At 37.2% G+C, this 21,149-nt stretch overlaps 2 protein-coding genes across 10 annotated transcripts in view; both read right to left on the minus strand.

Annotated features, from left to right (window-relative positions):
- Window positions 1-1,138: 1,138 nt before the first annotated feature.
- On the minus strand, window positions 1,139-11,985 carry LOC116718885 (tropomyosin alpha-1 chain-like). 6 transcript variants are annotated; one of them, XM_032561144.1, is made up of 10 exons: window positions 11,750-11,985; window positions 11,308-11,433; window positions 8,414-8,547; window positions 7,735-7,852; window positions 7,513-7,583; window positions 7,350-7,425; window positions 7,185-7,247; window positions 6,866-6,935; window positions 4,940-5,018; window positions 4,205-4,621 (listed from the first exon to the last, which is right to left on the minus strand). In XM_032561144.1, exons 1-10 carry the CDS (start codon window positions 11,861-11,863, stop codon window positions 4,618-4,620), a joined length of 855 nt encoding a protein of 284 aa, XP_032417035.1. In that variant the 5' UTR covers window positions 11,864-11,985; the 3' UTR covers window positions 4,205-4,617. The 6 variants fall into 6 exon arrangements, with proteins under 6 accessions (XP_032417037.1, XP_032417038.1, XP_032417040.1 ...); XM_032561146.1 differs by lacking the exons at window positions 4,205-4,621; window positions 4,940-5,018 and adding an exon at window positions 1,139-1,790; XM_032561147.1 differs by lacking the exons at window positions 4,205-4,621; window positions 4,940-5,018 and adding an exon at window positions 1,139-3,096.
- A 4,793-nt stretch (window positions 11,986-16,778) lies between these two features.
- The window catches only part of tln2a (talin 2a), a 93,054-nt gene continuing 88,683 nt past the window's right edge, over window positions 16,779-21,149 (minus strand). For all 4 annotated transcript variants that reach the window (XM_032560239.1, XM_032560240.1, XM_032560237.1 and 1 more), the window contains 4 exons: window positions 20,710-20,898; window positions 20,444-20,626; window positions 19,832-19,957; window positions 16,779-19,251 (listed from right to left, as the gene is read on the minus strand). In XM_032560239.1, the coding sequence (XP_032416130.1) occupies window positions 19,123-19,251; window positions 19,832-19,957; window positions 20,444-20,626; window positions 20,710-20,898 (627 nt within the window). In that variant the 3' untranslated portion in view covers window positions 16,779-19,122. The remainder of the gene's footprint in view (window positions 19,252-19,831; window positions 19,958-20,443; window positions 20,627-20,709; window positions 20,899-21,149) is intronic.

A 21,149-nucleotide genomic window follows, 5' to 3' on the forward strand; every position in this document is an offset into this window, starting at 1 on the left:
AAACATGGTACAAAATAAATTAAAATCAAGACATGGCCTTCACCTAATCTGACATGCTGATAAAAGAGATTATAATAAATTCAGCCATGAGGCCCATGGTAGCTCTGGAGGAAGGCCAGAAAGCCATAGCTCAGGTGGAGTAATATTTTTGACCAAACAGTTGTGTGCTCCACAAATTTGTCCTTCATGAAGAGAAGGGAGTCTGCAAACATGTGAAATTAGGTAAATGTTACACTTGCAGGTACAGTCTTTCAGAGTAATACTCATACATTACAATGCCTCAAACTTAAAACCAGCCACATGTGCCACATCTGGAAAATTGCAATATTTTATCCATTTTTCAGAATGAGATTTGTAGCCATTTTAGTTTCTGGCATATGTACTGAACTTAAGACAACTCCATTTCAAGTTGTGCATCAGATGTATTTGACAAATTAGGATCAAGATATTCTAGAATAAATGCAAAATTTACAGCAGATTGTGAACTTTATGACTTATTATAAAAGGCATAAAGAAAAGCAGCATTTAGTGTAATGTTCAGCTTTTTAAACCAGAAACTAAAGACCACAGAAATTCTTGCGAAATTCAGTTTCACAAGAATTTCAGGTATAAAATTTTAAATGTCAAAATGGTTTCAGGGGGTTTGAATGTGTATGCATACAGTCAGCAAGTTTTAAAAAACTGATGGGTAAAAAGTTGGGATTTGGCAAACTAAAGATGAAACATGTAATAAATAAATTAATGCTGTGTTAAGACATTTGTCCTTTAGAAAACTAGGGGACAAAAGACTTTCCCTGGTAGTCCTTTCTAGGAAAAGCCTGTGTAAAACACAGCAAGCTGCAATTAAGAACACATTTTCCCCCCCCATTTATTAAAACCGTAAAGAAATTGTCAAAGAAAACATCATCTGTCAGACTGCATAAGAACTGCTAAAGTTTTCAAACAACTAAAACTTTAACAAAAATTCAAATTGAAAAACAATTCATCTCTCCCTTTACAATTAAGTTTTTATATTTTGGTCCATCACAAAGTCCCCCCAAAAAAGGCCAATGAAGCTTGTGGCTGTAACATCACATACATTTTCTAGTTTTGTTGCATGTTTTTTATTTTGTCAAAGAACATAAAACATAAAACAAGATCTGGTTTAATCTTTTATTCTTACATTTCCAAGATAAAAATGTATGGGAAAACAAGCAAATTAGCTTTCATGGGAGAAAATGTTAGAAACGGTACAGAGCGCAAGTGTTTGCTTCACATAGCTGAAGTCCTTAAATTTCAGAAGAAAAAAAGATCAGACATTGAATGCAAGTTTATAACAAAAGAAAAAACTAACACATACATGATCTTACAAAAGTACATAAAATAAAAGTCCCTTTTATACAGGCTTGGCTTAAATTATGGCTTCATTCATAATGATAATGTGCAGTATTTTCATCATCAAAAGTGCAAAGTCCCAACACATATGTAAACCATTGGTCATGTACAGCGAACTTAAACAGGTCTTTGAACAGAGAGTGCAATATAAACACTGTAGCTGAGCTGGAGCTCAATGCCTTTTCTGCTACTTCATACAGAGCTTGTGTTCTGTAGTCAACAATGCCAGAGGTACAGCTAAACACAGACCCACATGTCTACCGTAACAGCAGCATGTGGGAGTCGGTCATTTAGAACATGTGAAGTCAGGTAGTGGAGAGGAACAGAGCTGGGTCAAATATTAACCATCTCCAGTAGGGTCTGATCCATCATCTGCTTAACGCTCAGGCCCTCTTCTTTAGCGCGTGCGAGTTTGTCTGTCAATACAGCATTATATCAGTTTAGGACCACTAGATAAACAGTGCAGAGAATATGCATTGTTGAGGTTCTGGTGGACAGAAAACATACATGCTGATGAGCCAAGAATCAAAATCAATTTCACCCCCCCATTAAGTGTTCACCAAGCACATCTGAAAAGCTTCATGCTGTAAACTAGTACAGTACCAGAAACCCAAATTAATGATAAACGTTTGACAAGGTTTAACTCAAGCTATTGACAGATGAAGTCTAGACTCCAATGCATTTAGTGGGACTAATTACAGTGCTCAACTTTTTGAAATAATTATAACTTTAAATCATTTTCTTTGAAATTAGGTTTTGAAACAAATCCATTACTGCTGAAATACCACTTCAGCCTCTCAGACTCTAAAATCAAGCAGAAATAGAAACTTAATTTCATTTTACTGCATGGCAAATCGTTTTGAGTTTTTCTTTTTTTAAAAGAAAAAAAGTTGAAGTGTATTTAACCAAGGTTTCCGAGTGGTCTGAAATTTAATAATCTTAATTTTAGTACTTGGAAAGTCAGTCCAGTTTTTCCACAGTGGGTCTTCAACTACATTCAGTTATATTTTGAATGTGTTCATCCTTTTCACTACACATTGGAGTTCTTTTAACTATGAAATAACTCAACCTAGATATTCACCTTCCATTACCCAAAGAATTTGGTCTCAGCTGACTTTTTGTAGTTTGTTAGGGATCAAAAGTGAAAACATTTTCATCTCTAATATTAGATATGAATTAACTTAACCAAGTTATTGTCACAAATTTAAATGAGGGTTTTTACACATCTGAATAGGTTAATCTACCATGTAGAAACCCTACTTTGTGTTTTATTTATTTTTAAGAGCTCAGTCTGGAGGTGAATTGCAAATCTTAGTGATTCTCTTGTTTACTTGTTTTGGGGCTTGTGCTACATGTAGAAGTAACTCACTCCAGTAACTATAAGGCAGAGCAAGTCAAACCTGCAGTAAAATAAACTTAACTAACTAATTCAGTGAAAAAAAAAAAAAAAAAAGAAAACACGCAACACCATGTTTACTTTTCGATACCCCATCTTTAACATCTGAGTATACTGCAATTTGTACCATTTGATTATATTTCTGTGGTGTAGATGTCAATCTCTACCTGCTTAATCTAATAAATCCACAATGCTCTTGGATTATTTTGCGACATAAAAAAAAGTGACAACATAAAGCAAACCCTTTCCAGGTTAGGCCTCATTTAAGGCTACTCTCAGTTCATTGGTCAGAAGTCGGTTTTTATCAAGCTGCTTGTATAGATGATCTTGACAGTCAGAAAGCAGTAAGGGAAAAAAGGGAAGAGACAGAAGACAAGTTAGTACATAAAGACAAAGTTAGTGGAGAAAGTTGGGTATAAAACTGTTAGTTTAGTCCTGGTAAACGACAGCCTTTATGAATTGCTTAGTTATTTTTCCCCCACAATCGATTAAATGATGTATACCTGTAATTGAATTTTCTTTTTAACCAACACTGAAATCTTGAGACTTTCCAATACATTAGTTTTTTTCTAGGCCCCTTAATATTCCACTCACTATCCCCAACCACCAATCAAACTTAAGAGTTGGTCTTGCTTGCAAAGAACTGCTAAGTTCAACTGTATGACAGGTTGTTTGGTTAAAAATGTTGAATGACCTGCAGCAGTACACCAAATCTCACACACCTTTGACAGACTGAGCAGAAGACCTCTTAACTGTGTTCAGGTAAAGCTTACATACTCTTTGGTATTTGTCTTGATATTTACCCTTAGGAGTCGACACTCTAAATAAAACCCATCTTGACAGCAAATTAGGTAAAGTTTGACTTTTTGATCTGGTTTTTCATTAAGATTCAACTAAACATGTAAAGAAAAATGTAGCTTAAATTGTACTATGAATATGTTTTTCACTCAGCAAACACCAAAATAAAAGTCTCGAAACAAAGAAAACAAACTTGAACTTTATGGTTACAACTATAGATGCCTACTGCCTCGTGGAGAGAAAAGTTATGAATGCCCTGTGTGCATAGTCTAAAGCATTCTTAAATTTGCTCTCCAGTACTAAAATGTGTCGAAACTGAAAGATCACGTTTGAGCTCTCAACACAAACAACCCATTTGATTTAATGTTTTGAGATTAGCGAAATGTATATAAAAAGTTTGGATAAGGATGATAACCTCGCAATCTCTTGATTACTTGGTGGGTTAAAACTTCCACATCCATCAAGCAATATACAGCACATCTAATGTCTTTTAATGCAACATTTAACTGCTTGAACTATTTTTAACACCAACTGGCTTAACATGATGTTAAAGCTCTCTTTTTTTTTACTGGACACTCATTTCCTTCTCAGAATTCAGTAACTTCTGAACACAAACTGCAAACAGCTCTGATAGTGTTGAAAATGCTCCATTTACTTCAATAATAATCAAACCAATGATATCAGGAGTACCATGATCATCCTCTCAAACAGAGACATGAACAGCAAATAGGGAAGGAGCTACAGAGTTTAAGCTAAAATAAATTAAATGGTGAAGACAAAAAAAAGACAAATGAAGAAAACAGAAAGGGAAAGATGGATCATAGACATAGATGAAAGATTGTTTATTTCATAGAAAGCAATATGGCTCAAAAATCTGTATAAGACATGGAACAAGGGGTGCTGGCAGCAAAAGCCCGGTGTGCAGTCCTGGCAGGGCAATAAAGAAATGGACAAAAAAAAAAAAAAAAAAAACGATACAGGAAGTGAGGCTGAGCTGCACAGGAGTGAAATGTTGTTCGACAAGCTTCCACAGTGAAGAGTGAAAAGGTTTAGCTGTGAAAACACAAAAGAACAGATGTTGGAGGGGAAAAAGAAAATAAGCAAAACAAAAGAAACTTAGATGCAGGGAGGATTTGAAAGTTGGGAAATTAAATGCTGTTATGATGCAGGAGAGGGTAAGAAAGAAAAACAACTGAGGATCTCCGAAAAACTATTTGCGTAATATAACCTATGGTTTTAGTCAAAAGGTCAAATCTAGAGCTAAAACTAGTTCACTGCAGTCAACATGCCACAAGGGGGAGCTACTAAGATGAAGGTTAGTCCTAGTTTGATCTAAAGCACAAATCAAAAATCAAGCATGTTGTAAATTACATGGATGTCATGTCGTTGAGGGCGTGGTCCAGCTCCTCGCTGATGGCCTTGTACTTCAGTTTCTGGGCATACAGCTCATCTACCAAGTTGTAATTGTTATTAAGTGGCAGTAGATGGTGTAAAAACAAAAACAGAAAATATAAGTGTCAGAGCATAGAAGCAAAAAGGAAAATAGAAACAGCTAAAAGAAAGGAAGGAGGTCCAGAAACAAGGAGGGGTGAAGGAACAGCTGCTGATGTCGGGTCAAATTCCTGAGGAGTTGGAAAACCTGCTTCACATGTTCCGTGACCCAATGATGAATGCCGAGGACTGAACAGTGGCAAACCGCATCGTAGTGACAAATACTGCCAACATAAATAATGTCACGCTTATACGTTTTTTCTTATGATGAATAACTCACCATGCAGACAGGCATGGAACATTTTCTGATGCTATTGGAAATGTGTAAAAACCTTTAAAATAAATTAACCTTTTTCCTATTTTAGGTACATTTAGACTACACAAAAAACAAATACCAAATAATTGCATAACTAAAGCCTTCATGACAATTGTTGGCACTCCTTCCATAAATACTTTGTACTACACCTCCTCTCATTTTTTTGTAAATGGGAGACATCAATTAGTCTTGTCGTAATATTAAAAAGTACGAAGATAGACCATTACATTCCTATTTACAGAAACTCTAGATTTTCCAGAGTTTTGCGTTTTCTCTTCTTCAGCTCAGCCCACAGGTTGTCCGGCAGGATTTAGGTCTGGGAACTGAGATCAGTCACCACAGGAAATGTTGACTGCATGTGATTTGTTCATACGTCTTGGATTATGATATTCAATAACCTATTTTGAGTTTTCTGGTAGAGGGCAATTGATTATTTTCATTAAAATCTACCTGGTACATAAAGGCCAAGTAAAATTATGTTTCTAACAAGATTCTCAAAGCTTCTGCAAGACCCAACAGGTCCACAGTGTCACAGATCCTCTACCATGCATACCAATGGGCATAAGTTCAAACTTTTTAGCAACAAACCATATCCATTTGGATGTTTGTAACCACATTTCAAATTTAGGATGAACCCAGTTTCTAGAGTTAGCCCTAGTTTGGTAAACTCAACTGGGATTTTAACATGAACCATGAGCTGAATCCCATTTCACCTGTTGCCCCTTACTCTTGGCCCTTAACTCTACATTCCCAAAGGTTTTTGGTTTTCCACTTGTTTCTGTTTAGCAATGGAAGGATTAATAGCACTTTCAAGATTTTCAGAGGTACACTTGTAAATAAAGAGCCAAATTTGTTCAAAAAGGTTTGTAGGATTAGCAGCTTACACAAGACTTGAAGCATATTAAGTAAAATGTTTGTATGGTAAAAATGGACGAGGAGCAACAATGCATCAGCTTCCCAAGGTTTCTCTGATTATTTTTACCACCACCTGAGTTAGAGACTGTGAGATGTTAAAATGCCATAAGATGGTAAAGAATAACTATTCCATAAACATTAAGGCATGAGGACCAATAAACGTACAACCAGTGACTAGTTCCAAACATCTGTTGGTCCCCACACTTAATACATGAACTCAAATTCAGTGTTGGGTTTTTCTTATCGCTTCATGTGAATTTACAATACTTCAACAAGACTGTTTAAATTTAGCACCATCTTTACCAAGAGGTGCCAACAAACTAGTCTGGCTCTAAAGTTGACCTGTGAACGATTCTCCATTCAGACTACATGAACAACCTTACAGCACCTTTGTCAAGCATTGAAGTGCATTAGCATCTTTCAGAGACAAATATTCATTTTACTTTGATTTAAAGTCTCAGCAGTTACAGCTTACGTCATTTACCTGACTACATGAATAAATAGAAATCCCTTTAAATTTTAATCAAGCACAAGTCATTTTAGGCAGATGAAGAGTGAAAGTAAAGTAATCATACCCTCCAGGTCGTCGATGGTTTTCTCGAGCTTGGCAACTGATCTCTCAGCGAACTCAGCACGAGTCTCAGCCTGAGCGGAGCAACACAACAACATCAGCAAACCACCAGTAAGAGGTTTACATTAACAACTGAAGCCTTAATGGGCTGAAATTAAAAGTGCTAAATAAGCAAATGTTAAAAAGCAGCCAGTGGGGCAGACCTTTTCACAAAATGCCAAATCGAAGACAATATAGGATGGATGGAGCAAGCAGAAATATTTTCTAAACCGTTACACATGCAGAGATGAACGTGTAATTCAGCACAACTGTAGCTCACTCACCTCCTTCAGCTTGTCTGTGAGAACCTTGATCTCCTCCTCGTACTTGTCCTCCTTCTGTGAGTACTGTGGTTACAAACAAAGACTGAAATCAGAAAACCTGCAGCACCCATCATCTCCCCTACGAGTTTACATTAAAATGTCATCAAACCTAATTAATCGACCTACCTTCTCTGCCTGGGCCTCCAGAGACTTCAGGTTGTTCTGCACGGTCTTCAGCTCCTCCTCCAGCTCAGAGCATTTACTGTAGAGTGTCAGCATTGAACAAAGTACATTGTAAATCCTATTTAAGGTTGTCACCAAGAACAAATGGAGGAAGGGGGGATGCTACCTCTCGGACAGCTCAGCACGCTCCTCTGTACGTTCCAAGTCGCTCTCAATGATCACCAGCTTACGGGCCACCTGCAATCACAGCACAGCGTTCTGTCACCAAACGGATCCAAAATGCTTTTATGCTTCTACTGTGAACATGAAGGCAGCGTGGAGGCTGCTATATCTGATAAAAGAGGGTGGAAAACACTTAAGAAGTGCAGTAAGGAGCTAAGAAACTCACCTCCTCATATTTGCGGTCAGCCTCCTCAGCGATGTGTTTGGCCTCTTTCAGCTGGATCTCCTGCAGCTCCATCTTCTCCTCGTCCTTCATTGCTCGGTTCTCAATGACTTTCATGCCTCTGAATTGAGGAAAGCAAAAAAAAAGCCTTTCTAACAGGTCTCAAATACTGGACATATTTATCATTCTGAAAATAAAAGAAAGTGATCCAGAGAATCCAACAATAAGACAAGAAATTCACAAAACATAGGACCTTAAGAATTAGCATAGTCAAAAAAAATATTTTTTAACATGAATATGCAGTGATTTATTTCTAAAGATGCAATAATAAAGCTTTTTCCTGACCCATACATGTTTCCAGTCGTCTTTGTGTTCCGATTTGATTCAAAATTTTTATTTTAAAGCTTAAAACACAAGATGTAGAGGTTTTGGTTTTGAATTCAACAAAAAGAAATTACAAAAATCACAATGTATCAAAGTTTGTTTCTAGCCTTCATCTGTTTTTCCTAATGAAACCAAAAACCTGCATCATTGTAGATTCTGTTGGCTGATCAAAAAACGGGAACTCCCTAATTTTGAGTAGGTGGTCAACCAATCCGCCTTTTTTAGTTTTTGACTCAGGCCATTTTTTAAAAAATAATGACCTTTGTATTTGAACAGGAAAAAGACGTTGACCACCCACCTCTCGCTCTCATCGGCAGCCTTCTCAGCCTCCTCCAGCTTGGTAAGAGCTGTGGCCAGACGCTCCTGAGCTCGGTCCAGCTCCTCTTCAACCAGCTGGATGCGTCTGTTCAGGGAAGCTACATCACCCTCAGCCTTGGAGAGAGCAACACAACCAAAATCAGATCAAATTTATTGGTCAAGCGCTGATAAATCAGGTCTGTGTTGGAAAACAAGAGGGGCTTCTCTAGGAGCAAGTGGGGGAGGAATGTTAAGATGCATAATGCAGATTCTGGAGTCTGGTTAGGGAGTAAAACTGCATTTCTCTTACTATAAATTGACGTTTTAGCAATATGCATGAAGAAAATGCTGTATAATTTCGTAAACTACACTATTCCTACTGTATTATTTTGACCAATAAATAAAACAAGGCTTAGTTGAGGATAAAGGCGCCTCCCCATACTTAAACTAGCTGGTGGCACCGTTAGTGAGGGTTTTATCTCCCTCAGAGGACCTGCTCTCACGTCAGCGTTTTATTAAGGGAGCGGCCGCTAGTTTATCCGGAGCGCTCAGGGTGGTGTCCCTTCCAGACACCATCCTGCCCTCAACCCCGACGCTGAGCCACTGAGCTCAAACTCGTTCGCTTGATACCCACTCGGCACTGTTCGAACAGGAACCGCGGGGTGTTGGGCCTAGCGGCCACGCTTTTTGACCAGCTTTGCACCTAATGCCTCCCGCAGCCAAGAGCCCTAATTGCCTTAAATCATTAGCAGCTTACTGCTTCCCTCGCACTCCTCTCCTGGTTCCGTTCCCGCTGCAATAACGATGCCCGTTCCTCCGCCGAATCGGCCTGCTCCTGCAGCGATTTGATTTTCTTCTTCACGGCTTCCAGAGAGCTTCCACCGGCCATTTTTTCGCTTTGTCGTTTAATTTTGCCTCAGCTAAGCTAGTTTTCTCCCGGCTGTGCGCTGGCTGCCTCGCCCGCTGCTGGGGATGCTTCGCGTTTGATCCCTGCCCCCACAGCCTTTAATCAACCACTGATGAGGATCGGGACGTGCCACCAGCCCCGGAAGTAACTCATTTTACCCGCAAACCATAAAATGCGTCCACCGAATAAAAAATAAATCTCATGGATTGTTCTTGTGGAGTCTTTAGTTGTGGTTTTATAACGTTTGTTGTGGATTTGTGAAGATATATGTACAAATAATTGTGTTGCAATTTGACTTGCATCCCTGAATCTTAAATTGAGCCAGTCCCATCAAGATCATAGCCTCAGACATCACAGTTTACTCCTGCACTGTTAATTGAATTAATTTGGCATCTAAATAAGGACAGCAATGTTTACGAAATCTTTCTTTGCATTTTTTGTAATGTATTTGTTGTTGTGTTTACTGTCTTCCTTTTTGTGTTGGCATAGTGCAAATTCCAGTGGTGGTTGTAAAAATTACCACAATTACCCGCCCAGATATAAGCAGAAGAAAGGATCTAATTAGCTTTAAATTACAATTGTATTTAACATATCTTTCAAGCCATAAAGCTATTTCCCCATAGTTCTTAATGTGCAAGTTTGCAATGCATTTGTCAAATCTTATGTGTAAGTTTAATTTCTGTAATGCAGATGAAACTAAGCAAAATAGACTTTCTATTATTTCTGTTAAACACATATTTTAATATGTTCTAATATTGTTGATGGTAATTCAGTAATAATCTTAATCTGAGCCTGGGCTCTTTGTATGCTATGTTTCCATTTACCCATCATTGAGCACTTTGCTCTTGACTCTTCAAACCCTCCCTGTTGAACTCTGTATTCTAACAACAAAACAACAAAAATATTGTTCATAGCACAACACAATAAGGAAATGAGAGTTATCCGTAAACTTGGAGATGACAGCGCTGTAATTTACACAACTGGACAAATATGCAAAACATGTTGATTTCTCTTGAAAATCAACATGTTTTGTTATATATACTGTATATATATATATATATATATATATATATATATATATATATATATATATATATATATATATATATATATATATATATATATATATATAACATATACAGTATATATATATATATATATATATATATATATATATATACATATATATATGTATATATATATATATATATATATATTTGTTATATATATATATACAGTATATATATATAAACATATATATAATAGTTGTCCATACTAGTAACCAATGTGCATAAAATAGTTAATTATTTCAGGAGACTTGTACAAAAGAAAGTATTTTCGCTTTCTAAGACACCAAAAAAACAGGCAAAATATTTCTGTTCATTTTCTTATTAACTTAATTTTTTTCTACATTAAGTTATTTATTTATTTAGAAGAAAACAGAAATTTCATAGAACATCTGTGAAATATTTCATTGTTATTGGTAACCTAATTGGTCAGTCTATAAATTTTGAACTACCTATAAACCTAAGTTTATTCTAAGCTGATTAATAAGGTTTATCTTTGAGCAAAGTGTTGTTTTATGAGCTTTTTAACTCAATATGGCATAGGTTAATTGGCTAAACATTATACCAAATCAACAGTTTTGATCCAGCTGAGTAGGGCTGACCTTGGGTGTGCCAACTGATCCCTGAAAGACCACAAATATATCAAGGATTTCTCAGTCCAAAATGTGCCTGTAAAAAAGCCCGACTGAAACTGGATACTAGCAATAACATTCATCCAAATGGCACAACAGTTAGCCAGTGTACTGTGGCATTACCATATCCAGCACAAGGGCTAAATTTACCTGCACCCTTATATTCCTCATATGCAACCCATAGGTGTATTTTGTAACATATTACTCTGGTACTTCAGAATTAGCATCAATCTGCATGGGGAGTTGCATTATTTTACTGAAAGTGTTTCTCCCCTCAGTTCACACTCACATCTGTGGCTTTCTTCTCAGCGAGCTCCAGTTTCTCCTGTGCATCCTTTAGGGCCTCAGAGTATTTGTCCAACTCATCCTCAGTGGCCTTCAGCTTTTTCTGCAGTGCTACCAGGTCATCCTCAAGCTGGTGCACAGAGAAACCAGAAACGTTTGCTTTAAGCAATCACAAAATTCAAAGAAATTGTTCTTGTTGTCCTCAAAAAACACTTTACCTTGTCATCTAACTTCATATAACAGCCTCAGTTCTTATAAAATACAGCTGTTCTCTACATATTCAATGCATAAAGTCATCATATAACAGAAAATAATTACAACATGAAAGTTTCTTATGTCTTGATCCTACACATGAAAACACATGGCTGCACATGCACAATAGTACAAGCTATGCAAGGCATCTTGTGTGCAAAAACACAAGAACAGGTTTAAAACCAGACACCCACCTGTTTGCTTCTGTCCTCAGATGCTTTCTTGTCTGACTCGGCCTGCTCAGCTCTGTCCAAGGCATTCTCCTTGTCAAGCTTGAGCATCTGCATCTTCTTCTTGATAGCATCCATGGCTGCTTAGTGTTTGCACTGCCTGCAAATCTGTGAACCTGAACAGAAAAGATGGGAGCGTCTGAACCACACCGAACACCTAGCTGGAGTGCAAAGTCGCAGAGCCTGTTGAGAGTCAAATAAGTCAGATACTGGACACCCAATGTTTTTTTTGGAAAGGGCTGCAGCTGTTAGCCAACATGGGCTCTTTGATTTTACTCAATCTCCACACCGATTCGCTCTCCCAGGACATTTGACCACTTGTATGACTATACATGGGGTGCAGGCGTCAGAGAGGAACCGTCCTACTCCCACACCTAGCAGCAAGACGTCCTCTCCTATTTCTATCACCCTCCAAGAGGAAGTGAAGTGTCAAAAGGTAGTAGTGCTCCAAGAGGGGTTACTTGGGAGATAATCTTCACTCAGTTATCACTTAGAAAGATGAAGTAAAAACACTGAGATAAGAAAACAAACTGATCGCAAACGTTTATTTAATTCTTTGCTATTTATTTGCTCCTATAAAAAAAATCAAACAGTGAAACTTGATTTCAAATTTGCTTCCTTGTTCATTCAGAGATCTGTTCCGATGAATTGCAATAGCATTTCAAGTATGACAACTATTCACGCACAACACACAGAGGTGATTGGATAAGCCCCTGTGAAATCCCCTCTCACTCTGAGGCGTGTCATGTTAACCACAGCAGCTTGCTCGTCCTCCACTGATCATTTCAGCAGCTCCCTTTCAACATAGCTCAACACCGGGGCAGCAATCAGAGAGGATCAACCGTACGACCAAACAGTCGAGCTTGTCCAGCTTCTGTGGTGGATTAAGGATTCCTCAGAATTCTGTCACAAATGGGCTTGAGGGAAAGTGATGGTATTTGTGGGGGACAAAAGAGAAGCTTTGGCATTTAAACAACCCCCACTGTAACAGTTCTGGGCCACAATCGCAGCTGTCCTACACAGCCTGCTGTTAAGAACAGTGGATGGTTGGCCATTAAAGAGTCACTGTCAGTTACAGTAGCTCAAGTTTTGCACATATTTACAGCAAAATGAGAGAAGAAGAAATACTTCTTTACTATCCCATGATGATATTCTTCCATTGGCCTTTATGATCTGCATGTGTTTTGTTGAGTGTATATTTTAGGATCTGATGAACTGTGTGCCACCTGTTGGACACCATTCAGGCCTCATAAAGTTCTGTAAAAAAAAAAAAAAAAGAAGTATTTGTTCCATTAGAGATTTCCTCTATTTTTTCTTTCTTTCATCAGGTTTAAATATTTAAGACTATCAAATGAATGTAATTGTAAAGAAAAAAGAAAGATTCAAATGATGATTTCATTTATAAAGGGCAGAGGGTTGACCAGGCTCTATTTCAAAAAGTTATTGCCTTTTTAATAAATCAGAAATTAAATGTAATAAATTACATATCTTTTGGATAGGTGGCTGCAATATCACCCCTACACCCAGGTAGGATTTCTGTCAGAACTGCAGAATCAATAAATCACTAATGCTTGGCCTGTCTGAAACATGAAATAAAAACTTAGAGAGCAGATGAGAAACAGTAACTAACTTTTATCAGTCTGCAAAGGGTCACAAAGCAAGTAAGTAAAACTTTAATAATGTAATACCTTTCAAGATATAGATCACAAAATGCAGTGGACAGAATACTAAAAACATAACAATATAATCAATTAAAATCAATTGTAAAAAGATGAGTTTTTAGTTGGAAGGGTGTCCTGGTACACTCACGGTTAAACTAACACAGCATTTCAGGAAAGCATACGCCTACAGTCAAACATGGTAGTGGTAGTGTAATTGTTTGGGCTGTTTAGCTTCTTCAGGACCCGAATGACTGGCCTTAATTGATGGAAAGATAAATTATGTGCTACATAAGAAAATCCTGTGGACAAATTCCTGCGTGTCAGTTTGTGACCTTAAGTTCGAACACGAGGAACAGAAGAAATAAAAGACTCATGTTGCTGATCTTTCTAAGGTTACTTGTACCCTACCCCTCTATTTTATTTCTTGGTGGTCTGGCGTGTGCAACATCTTTCCTGTGAAGCTTTTTTGAGCCAGTCAGCTGTCACCATGTTGTCATCCTGCCATGTGTTTTATGGAGCCCTTAGCAGCCAGTCACACATGCCAGTCATAGTCAGAGATCAGGGAGCCTCAGGGCACAATCCGTGTAACCCATAGACTCTGAATAAATGAAGAGACAAAGATCATCACGTTGTACCTGTCCAGCAAATGATAACTTTGTCTGATTAGATCAGGCGTTTGATTCAGAACAAAACACTTCCATTAATACTGAATTTAAAGATTCAGAGATAACACTAAGGAGCTATTGATTCAAAATAGATTGTCATGGATCTAGCAAACATTTAGAAGGTGGGCTTCTTCTATGAGTATTAAATAGACAGCTTATTAAACAAAATGTGAAATGAAATGATTAAAAATATATTATAGGCAAAAACAAATATGTACGGTAGATGGATTACCTGGAACTACCCTCAGTATTCTTTGAATTTCCAATTATAATAATATGTTAATCCTTTGAGTCAGAAGTGAGATGTTGAAGCTTTTGAAACTTGACAAAACATGTGTTATGCATTAATTGTTTGAGATCATGCATTTCAAGATTGTTTTCTATTTTTTGATTGTTTGTTTGTGGTGTTTCCAAACATATTATTACATTCTTTAAGGTTCTTATTTTATTTTTTAAGTTGCCTATCGAACCATCTGAGCCAATGCAGTACAGTGTATTGCAAAAGTAAATTCAATTTAACTTTTCACAGTTCATCACATTAAAAACACGACTTTCAACATATTTTGAGATTTTATGCAATAAGCCAACAAAGGTTTTTTTTTCTAATTTGCAACTGAAATCTAAAAAGTGTGATATACATTTGTATTCAAACACATTTATTCTGATATCCAGAAGTCACCTACATAGTACGTCTATATAATTCCACCTGTGTATAATTTAATCTGATATATGGACAGTATAATGTTGGAGGATATTTTATTTTGAATTTTTAAGAAGTGTTTTTAAATTTTATGGAGGATTAAAGTTTAGGTTCAGTCTTATTTTCCAAATTTCCACCTTAACACTTTTCTTTACAACATTCAAGTGAGATCTCATTAAATTATTAACGTGCACAAATTAAGTGCATAGTACTTTCTGTATGCCACAAGTCAGTAATCTCCCATCAGGTTAGTAGGTGAGGCACCCTGAAAAATTTGAAATATTTCAGAACTGTAACAAAATGGGAAAAAAAATGCCTCCATGTTACAACAGGTGTTTTAATGACATGAAAGTACCAGCATCGCCATGTAATCTGCTGTCATCATCAGTAACAGTATCGGCCTTCTGACTTTTATTAGAATTAGATTTAGAACAGGAAAATACTAGATGAGATGTCTTCTATCCACCGCCAGTCAACATTAAATTCAATGCCATCGTTAATTTAGAAAAGTTCTTCTTCCTTCATCTCATCCAAGTCAAATTCACAAGAAAACTTGATTCAAGTAATTTCAGCAAGCATTTACAGAATTGCAACACGAAGCTGATTTGAGTAAATATCAGAGGATGGAAGGCAGATTTGAACTCTGTCCCAGGAGCAGCTGTGCCACTGAAATTGACGTCGCCTCCTTGGATTTTAGTGCCGGACAGATTTAGCACAAGTCTCAGTACAAAGTCTGGACTCAATATATCCTTTAGATTTGTGCTGACTCAGAAATACTAGCTGGTCTTGTGAATAAAAAAGAAACCTTGTTTTCCTGGCAGAACTGACCTCTCTTGCTTTTCCTCAGAAGACCTTGACTCAGCCTGAGTCAAGTCAAGTCGGTGCTGCTGATGTAGAGAGAAAGTTATTCCAAATGCATCTGTAAAAACAAACTGTACAAACAAGCAGTACTAAATGTATCTCAAAAGCAAAATTTACTTAGAAGAATGACAAGAGAAAATTCCAGCTGAGTCTTTATGGTCCTGGAATCTCAACCATAAAAGCAGAGATCTGATTTAAATCAGAAAATCTATTTTTACTCTGATTGAAAATAAAATAAAGTACTGTCATTTGTACAGGACACAGTTTTGGTGATTGCTAGGAGACTTCAAAGATTCTGGTTTTCCAGGATACAAATGTCTTTGAAGAACTGGTTGCAAAATAGTGAGAAATATAAAATACACATAGCTTAAAAATAAATTAAACCTGAAATGTGGACAAAATGTGCACAATACTTAAAAAAATTTCAGGTTTGAAAAAAAGGCTTCAGTATGGAGAAGCTTTTTTAAAAAACCAATGTTTTAGGTTAAACTTTTTACTGATATAAAATTGGCCCTTAAACATTGTTGTCAAGCTACGGCACAATGAATCGTCAAAAGCCTTAATGATTTCTACAGTTAGTTTTAATCTGACTGAATTTTATGTCATGGAATTAATTACAAAAAAGTGTTTGAGAATTTGCTAAATACTAGGCAAATTGTCAGAAATGTTGCTCAAACCCAAATGTTTTGAGAACTACAAGCTTGATTACTTACTTCATTTTTAAAACTGCTGTTTTTATCAGTGATCCACACTGATAAACCAGCAGTTTTGAGTTATCAAATATGTTTGATAATTCAAAACCTTGATTGTTGATATGAAAGGAAGCATGAATTTCATTAAAAGTGCCTTTCAAAAAGATTAATTTCTTGAACTTTTTCATTTTCATCACATCACAACCACAAACTTCAATTAGGATTTCATACAAGTAATACATTTAGTTCACCTGTAAAGTACTTTAATAATCCCAAGAGAACTTAAATCATTACAATGGACATGTGTTTGTAGGTTTGTTGTGTCATATCCTTTTCAGATGATTGAACAGTGCTCTTCCATACGTAGAAAATGTCCACAGAAATGCCAGGGACTCAAAAAATACATGCAAAACATCATTTACATTGAAATGCTTTATTTTCAGTGAATACAAAAAATAAGTTTTATTCAGGCCAGATAAATATTCTCAGTATCCTAATTTATCAATCATCTTTAGTGTAGCAACCTTTTAATTCAATTTCTCTTACGGTAGTGGGAACACTTCTATTACTCCACACAGCAATAAAACAGTGACAGATATATTGAAATATTCCTATCAAATTTATCTTCCGAAGTATCTTAAAAGCACAAGAAAAAAAAAAACTCATTCGTAAAATGTTGGGGACTTCATTACACACAAAGCAGTTGGGCTGAAACACTTTTGTCTCTGGTGAGTGTTTTTGTTCAGAAGCACTGTGGTTACATGCCCATAAAAGTCAGTACAAAAATGTATTCATATATGTAATATAATACATTTTAAACTTCAAACACATTTTATTTTCTGACTGGCAGACAGTCCATTTGTCAACCCAGAAAAGGCTTTACATGTGGCAGAGAGGAGCGATAAAGGAGGCGCAGTTGTTTCAGCACTTAAAGGAACAGCATGTCAAAATACCACAGACAGGAACAGACGTTTCCGAGCAAAAACTTGTCTTCTACGTGAAGCTATTGCTGCAGCAGCAGACGCTGTATGAGTAAACGACTAAGGCACTAACAATAATAACACTACAGACTGTACTGATAAGCGGTGGATGCTCCCCATCTCTTTCAAAATGTCCACACACACCCACCCGCGCACACACACACACACAGGTCACAATACCAGGAATCAACTGAAACAAAAGTCAACTTAGAAAAACACACTGCTTACATGCTGCAGGATACAGTGTTGCTATGTGGAGGCATGAATTACTCCTAAAGCATAAAGCTTTGCATCCTCACCTAGGCCCTAAACTTACAGTGTAGTGTAATATCTAACTGAATAATGTCCTCTAGAATAAGAAGAGGGAAAGGTTTGATGACATCACAATCAAACGCTGTAAAATTAACCTGTTCTGCTTGTTGGTTAAAGTTGCAGCGCAGCAACAAAAAACAAGACAAAACTTTGTGATTATCTTTGCACTTGCTTCACTTTTCCTTCTCTCAGCAGTCAAATGTTTGAGAGAGTTAACTGATTGCAACATTATTTGTTGCTTAATTTGACCAAAAGAAATACCAGGCAGTGAAGATATTGCTTTAGAAATTGTCATTAAGTAACTCTAGAAGAGACAGTTACTGTGCTCTCCAAATAAATCAACGTGTTAACAATATACATTTTTCATAAATGTAGTCTCAATTTTCTTTGTACAGCTGCCAGGTTACAAAGATCATTGAAATATTTATTAACTTAAAAAACACATTTCACTTTCTGCACAGCATGAACGCAACCAATGCTGCCCCCTAAAGCACCTGTTATGTTATTGCATTGTTCATATTTTCATCGCCTACAAGGATGAGCAATTAAAAAAAAAAAGTTTTATGGTTTGGGGAAAATATCCGACACCCTGCTTGGAAGCCACACAATCCTCTGCTGTTGGTTGCTATAAACTCAGACCATATCTGACCCTGAAAATAGACCCCTCCCAGCTAAAATTACCCTACCGTAATAAATAATCTCTGTGGTAACATGTTTTCCTGCGTAGAAGAAAAAAAAAACATTCACAATGTAACACAGTGGTTGCACATAACGAAACGTATTCATAGTGTCTTTGAGAAATCAGTAAAATGTGTTGCATCTTCATATGTTTTGCCTAAAGAGATGAGAAATATAAGGAAGCAGAATGGAGGAAAAAATATTTATACGACTGGATTATCTTACTTCACATTAAGGTTACTGACCACTGAATTAAAGCAGAGACGTGCCACAGCGCTTCACACGATTCACACAGACGTTAAGGTGCAACTGGAGCATAAAGGCCAACATTCACACAGTCAGAGTACCAAGCTGAAATGTTTTGGGGAGTATTTTTTTTGCCTTCAGATTCATGTTGTGTTTATATGGCTAAGCAATACAAGCAGCAGTACAATCAGTTCTTCATTTGAAAGCTTGTGCAATGGAGCTGCAAGCGGAAATGGAAAACAAAAGCTTATAGGGTGAAATGTGAGCTGTGCTGTTTGTCCGAGGGATGTCACATTCTGGGTTAAGTAGTTATTATAGACAGTATAAGAGAGCACTAAGTTCTGTCAGGTCAATCTTTATGTTGTTTGCAGGAAGTAGTTGGCTCCACACAGCAGTATTTTAAACCGACTCGTAGCTATTTAAGATCTTTTCATGCAATGAAGTACCGGTCTTTCAAGAACCGGTCACAGAAGTCACTGTGGGCCATACACCTGTCCAGGTTTGCCACACCAAACACAGATGTGCTCATCACACAGCAGGTATCAGTTGGCGTCTTCTCGTAGCTCGCTTGGCAGAAACTTGTACTGCTGCTGCCTGATCTGAGCCAGCTTCTTCCTGGCGTCCTCCAGTTCCCGCTCCTTCCGTAGCATCTCTTCCTGGGCTGCAATGATCTGCGCAGACGGTACAGAATTTTTTTGGTTTTTTTAATACCCATGTTAGCAGAGGTGGCAGAAACATTTAGTCCAAAAGGTTGCACATGCATAAATAAACTGGTATTGCTACAAAGTTGAGAACATTAACAAAACAAATCCTTTAAGGCATTTTTTTTTCTTAAAGTCGTCACGTCTGAATGAGAGTGAACAAAAATTCCCACAATTGTATAATTAAAATAACACATACTCTACTGAAATAGTGTAAATAAATAAAAACATGTCAAGCTAAAATGTATTTAGCTCTGACAATTTTTCATTTTATGACCAAAAACTCTATTGCACTTGGCTGCAGAGTACAATTTGTCTCTCAACACCTCTTGGGTGCCAAGATGGATAAATAATCTTTGTAGTATTAATACTATAAAAGAGTACAATCACAGATTATAATAATAATAAAACTTGATTATTGTTTTTTTAATTTATTTATTAATTATTATTTTTTTACAACACATCAGCCTCTCATGTTTGCAATAACATTAACATTCTATCAGAAAACATTTATGTAGCAACTAGAAAGACATGACATTTAAATCATTACCTGTGCTATTCCACCCACAAACTTTGTCTTGACAACCACATTGTCCTCATCCGCTTTGTCAAAAGCTGCTTTCTGAGCCGCCCGGACCAAATTGTCTGATGCCTTTTTTACTGCATTCCCGGCAATCTACGGAGAAAAATAGAACAATGGCAGAAAGGTTAAATGGAAAATTGTTCATACAAACTGCTTTATGTTAATACATTAATGGCATTGCAAGTCAAAAAGAGAGAAAATATCCCATTTGAGAAATGCACTTTTCAGCAGCAAGTGTGAGCTGCTGAAAATGGAAGAGACTATTCTTCCATTTAGTTCAAACATCTTTGAACTAAGATGTTTTTCTAACAACCAGGAAACAAATGGAGTGTCTGGACATTACAAGTCAAGCTTACCACATGTTCTCTATGAAAACTGTTAATTATTCAGATTTTTCTTTCCTGCTAAAGATGGATTAACCACAGCAAAAAATAAAAAAGTGGTGTGAATTGTAAGAAAAAACGCTAGTGAGATTATCAAAACAACTTTTTATCACCATAATCACACTTTTACTTTTATGGTACTAATAAAAATAAATTTAGGTTTTCGTAAATACGTGTCAGGATGCTAACTGCATACCTGCAGTCTTCTCATGGCCTCAGAGTCCTGGTCCGCCTTCACCTTGCAGGCCACCAGCAGCTGGGCGGTGGAGGCCGCCACCTGTTTGGCTGAAGAGATGAGCTTCTCCTCACTGGCGTGGCCTTGCACTGAGGCGTTGGCTGCTTCGCACAGGTTGCTTGTTGCTGCCGCTACCATACGTGCCTGTGAAATAATAATTAAAGGAAATTTTACAAATGTTTGCTCCGATTGTTATCGGCTGGATCTCTTCAGCGGCAAGGACTTACGGCAGAGATGAGCCCCTGGGACCACTGTCCATCATCCACAGCATTGGCAGGGATGGAGCCCACTTTGCCCTGGGCCACCAGCTCCCTTTGAGCGGCTGAGGCAGATTTGACCAAAGCGCTGGTGGCTGCGGCAATGGACTTGGCAGCCTCCAGGATCTGCTCCTCAAAGTTCAGCGTCTCGTCTGCTTGCTGAGGGCGGAAGGAGGGCCAGTCAGTAAAATACCAGAAACACTAGTTCCTAACTCCTAAAAAAACTAAACAAAATTAGTCTGGATCAACTGAAGAGGAACAAACATTCAGTATTTCAGACATTCTCACACACAGACACACATTCACACCACAAGTCTGTAGACAGAGCGGGACACTGTAGGAATATGTTTGATATATAGTTGGGACTGAATAACAACCTAATATATCAAACATATCAGACAGAGCCCTGC

This window comes from Xiphophorus hellerii, chromosome 4, assembly GCF_003331165.1.
Source record: "Xiphophorus hellerii strain 12219 chromosome 4, Xiphophorus_hellerii-4.1, whole genome shotgun sequence".
NCBI lineage: Eukaryota > Metazoa > Chordata > Actinopteri > Cyprinodontiformes > Poeciliidae > Xiphophorus > Xiphophorus hellerii.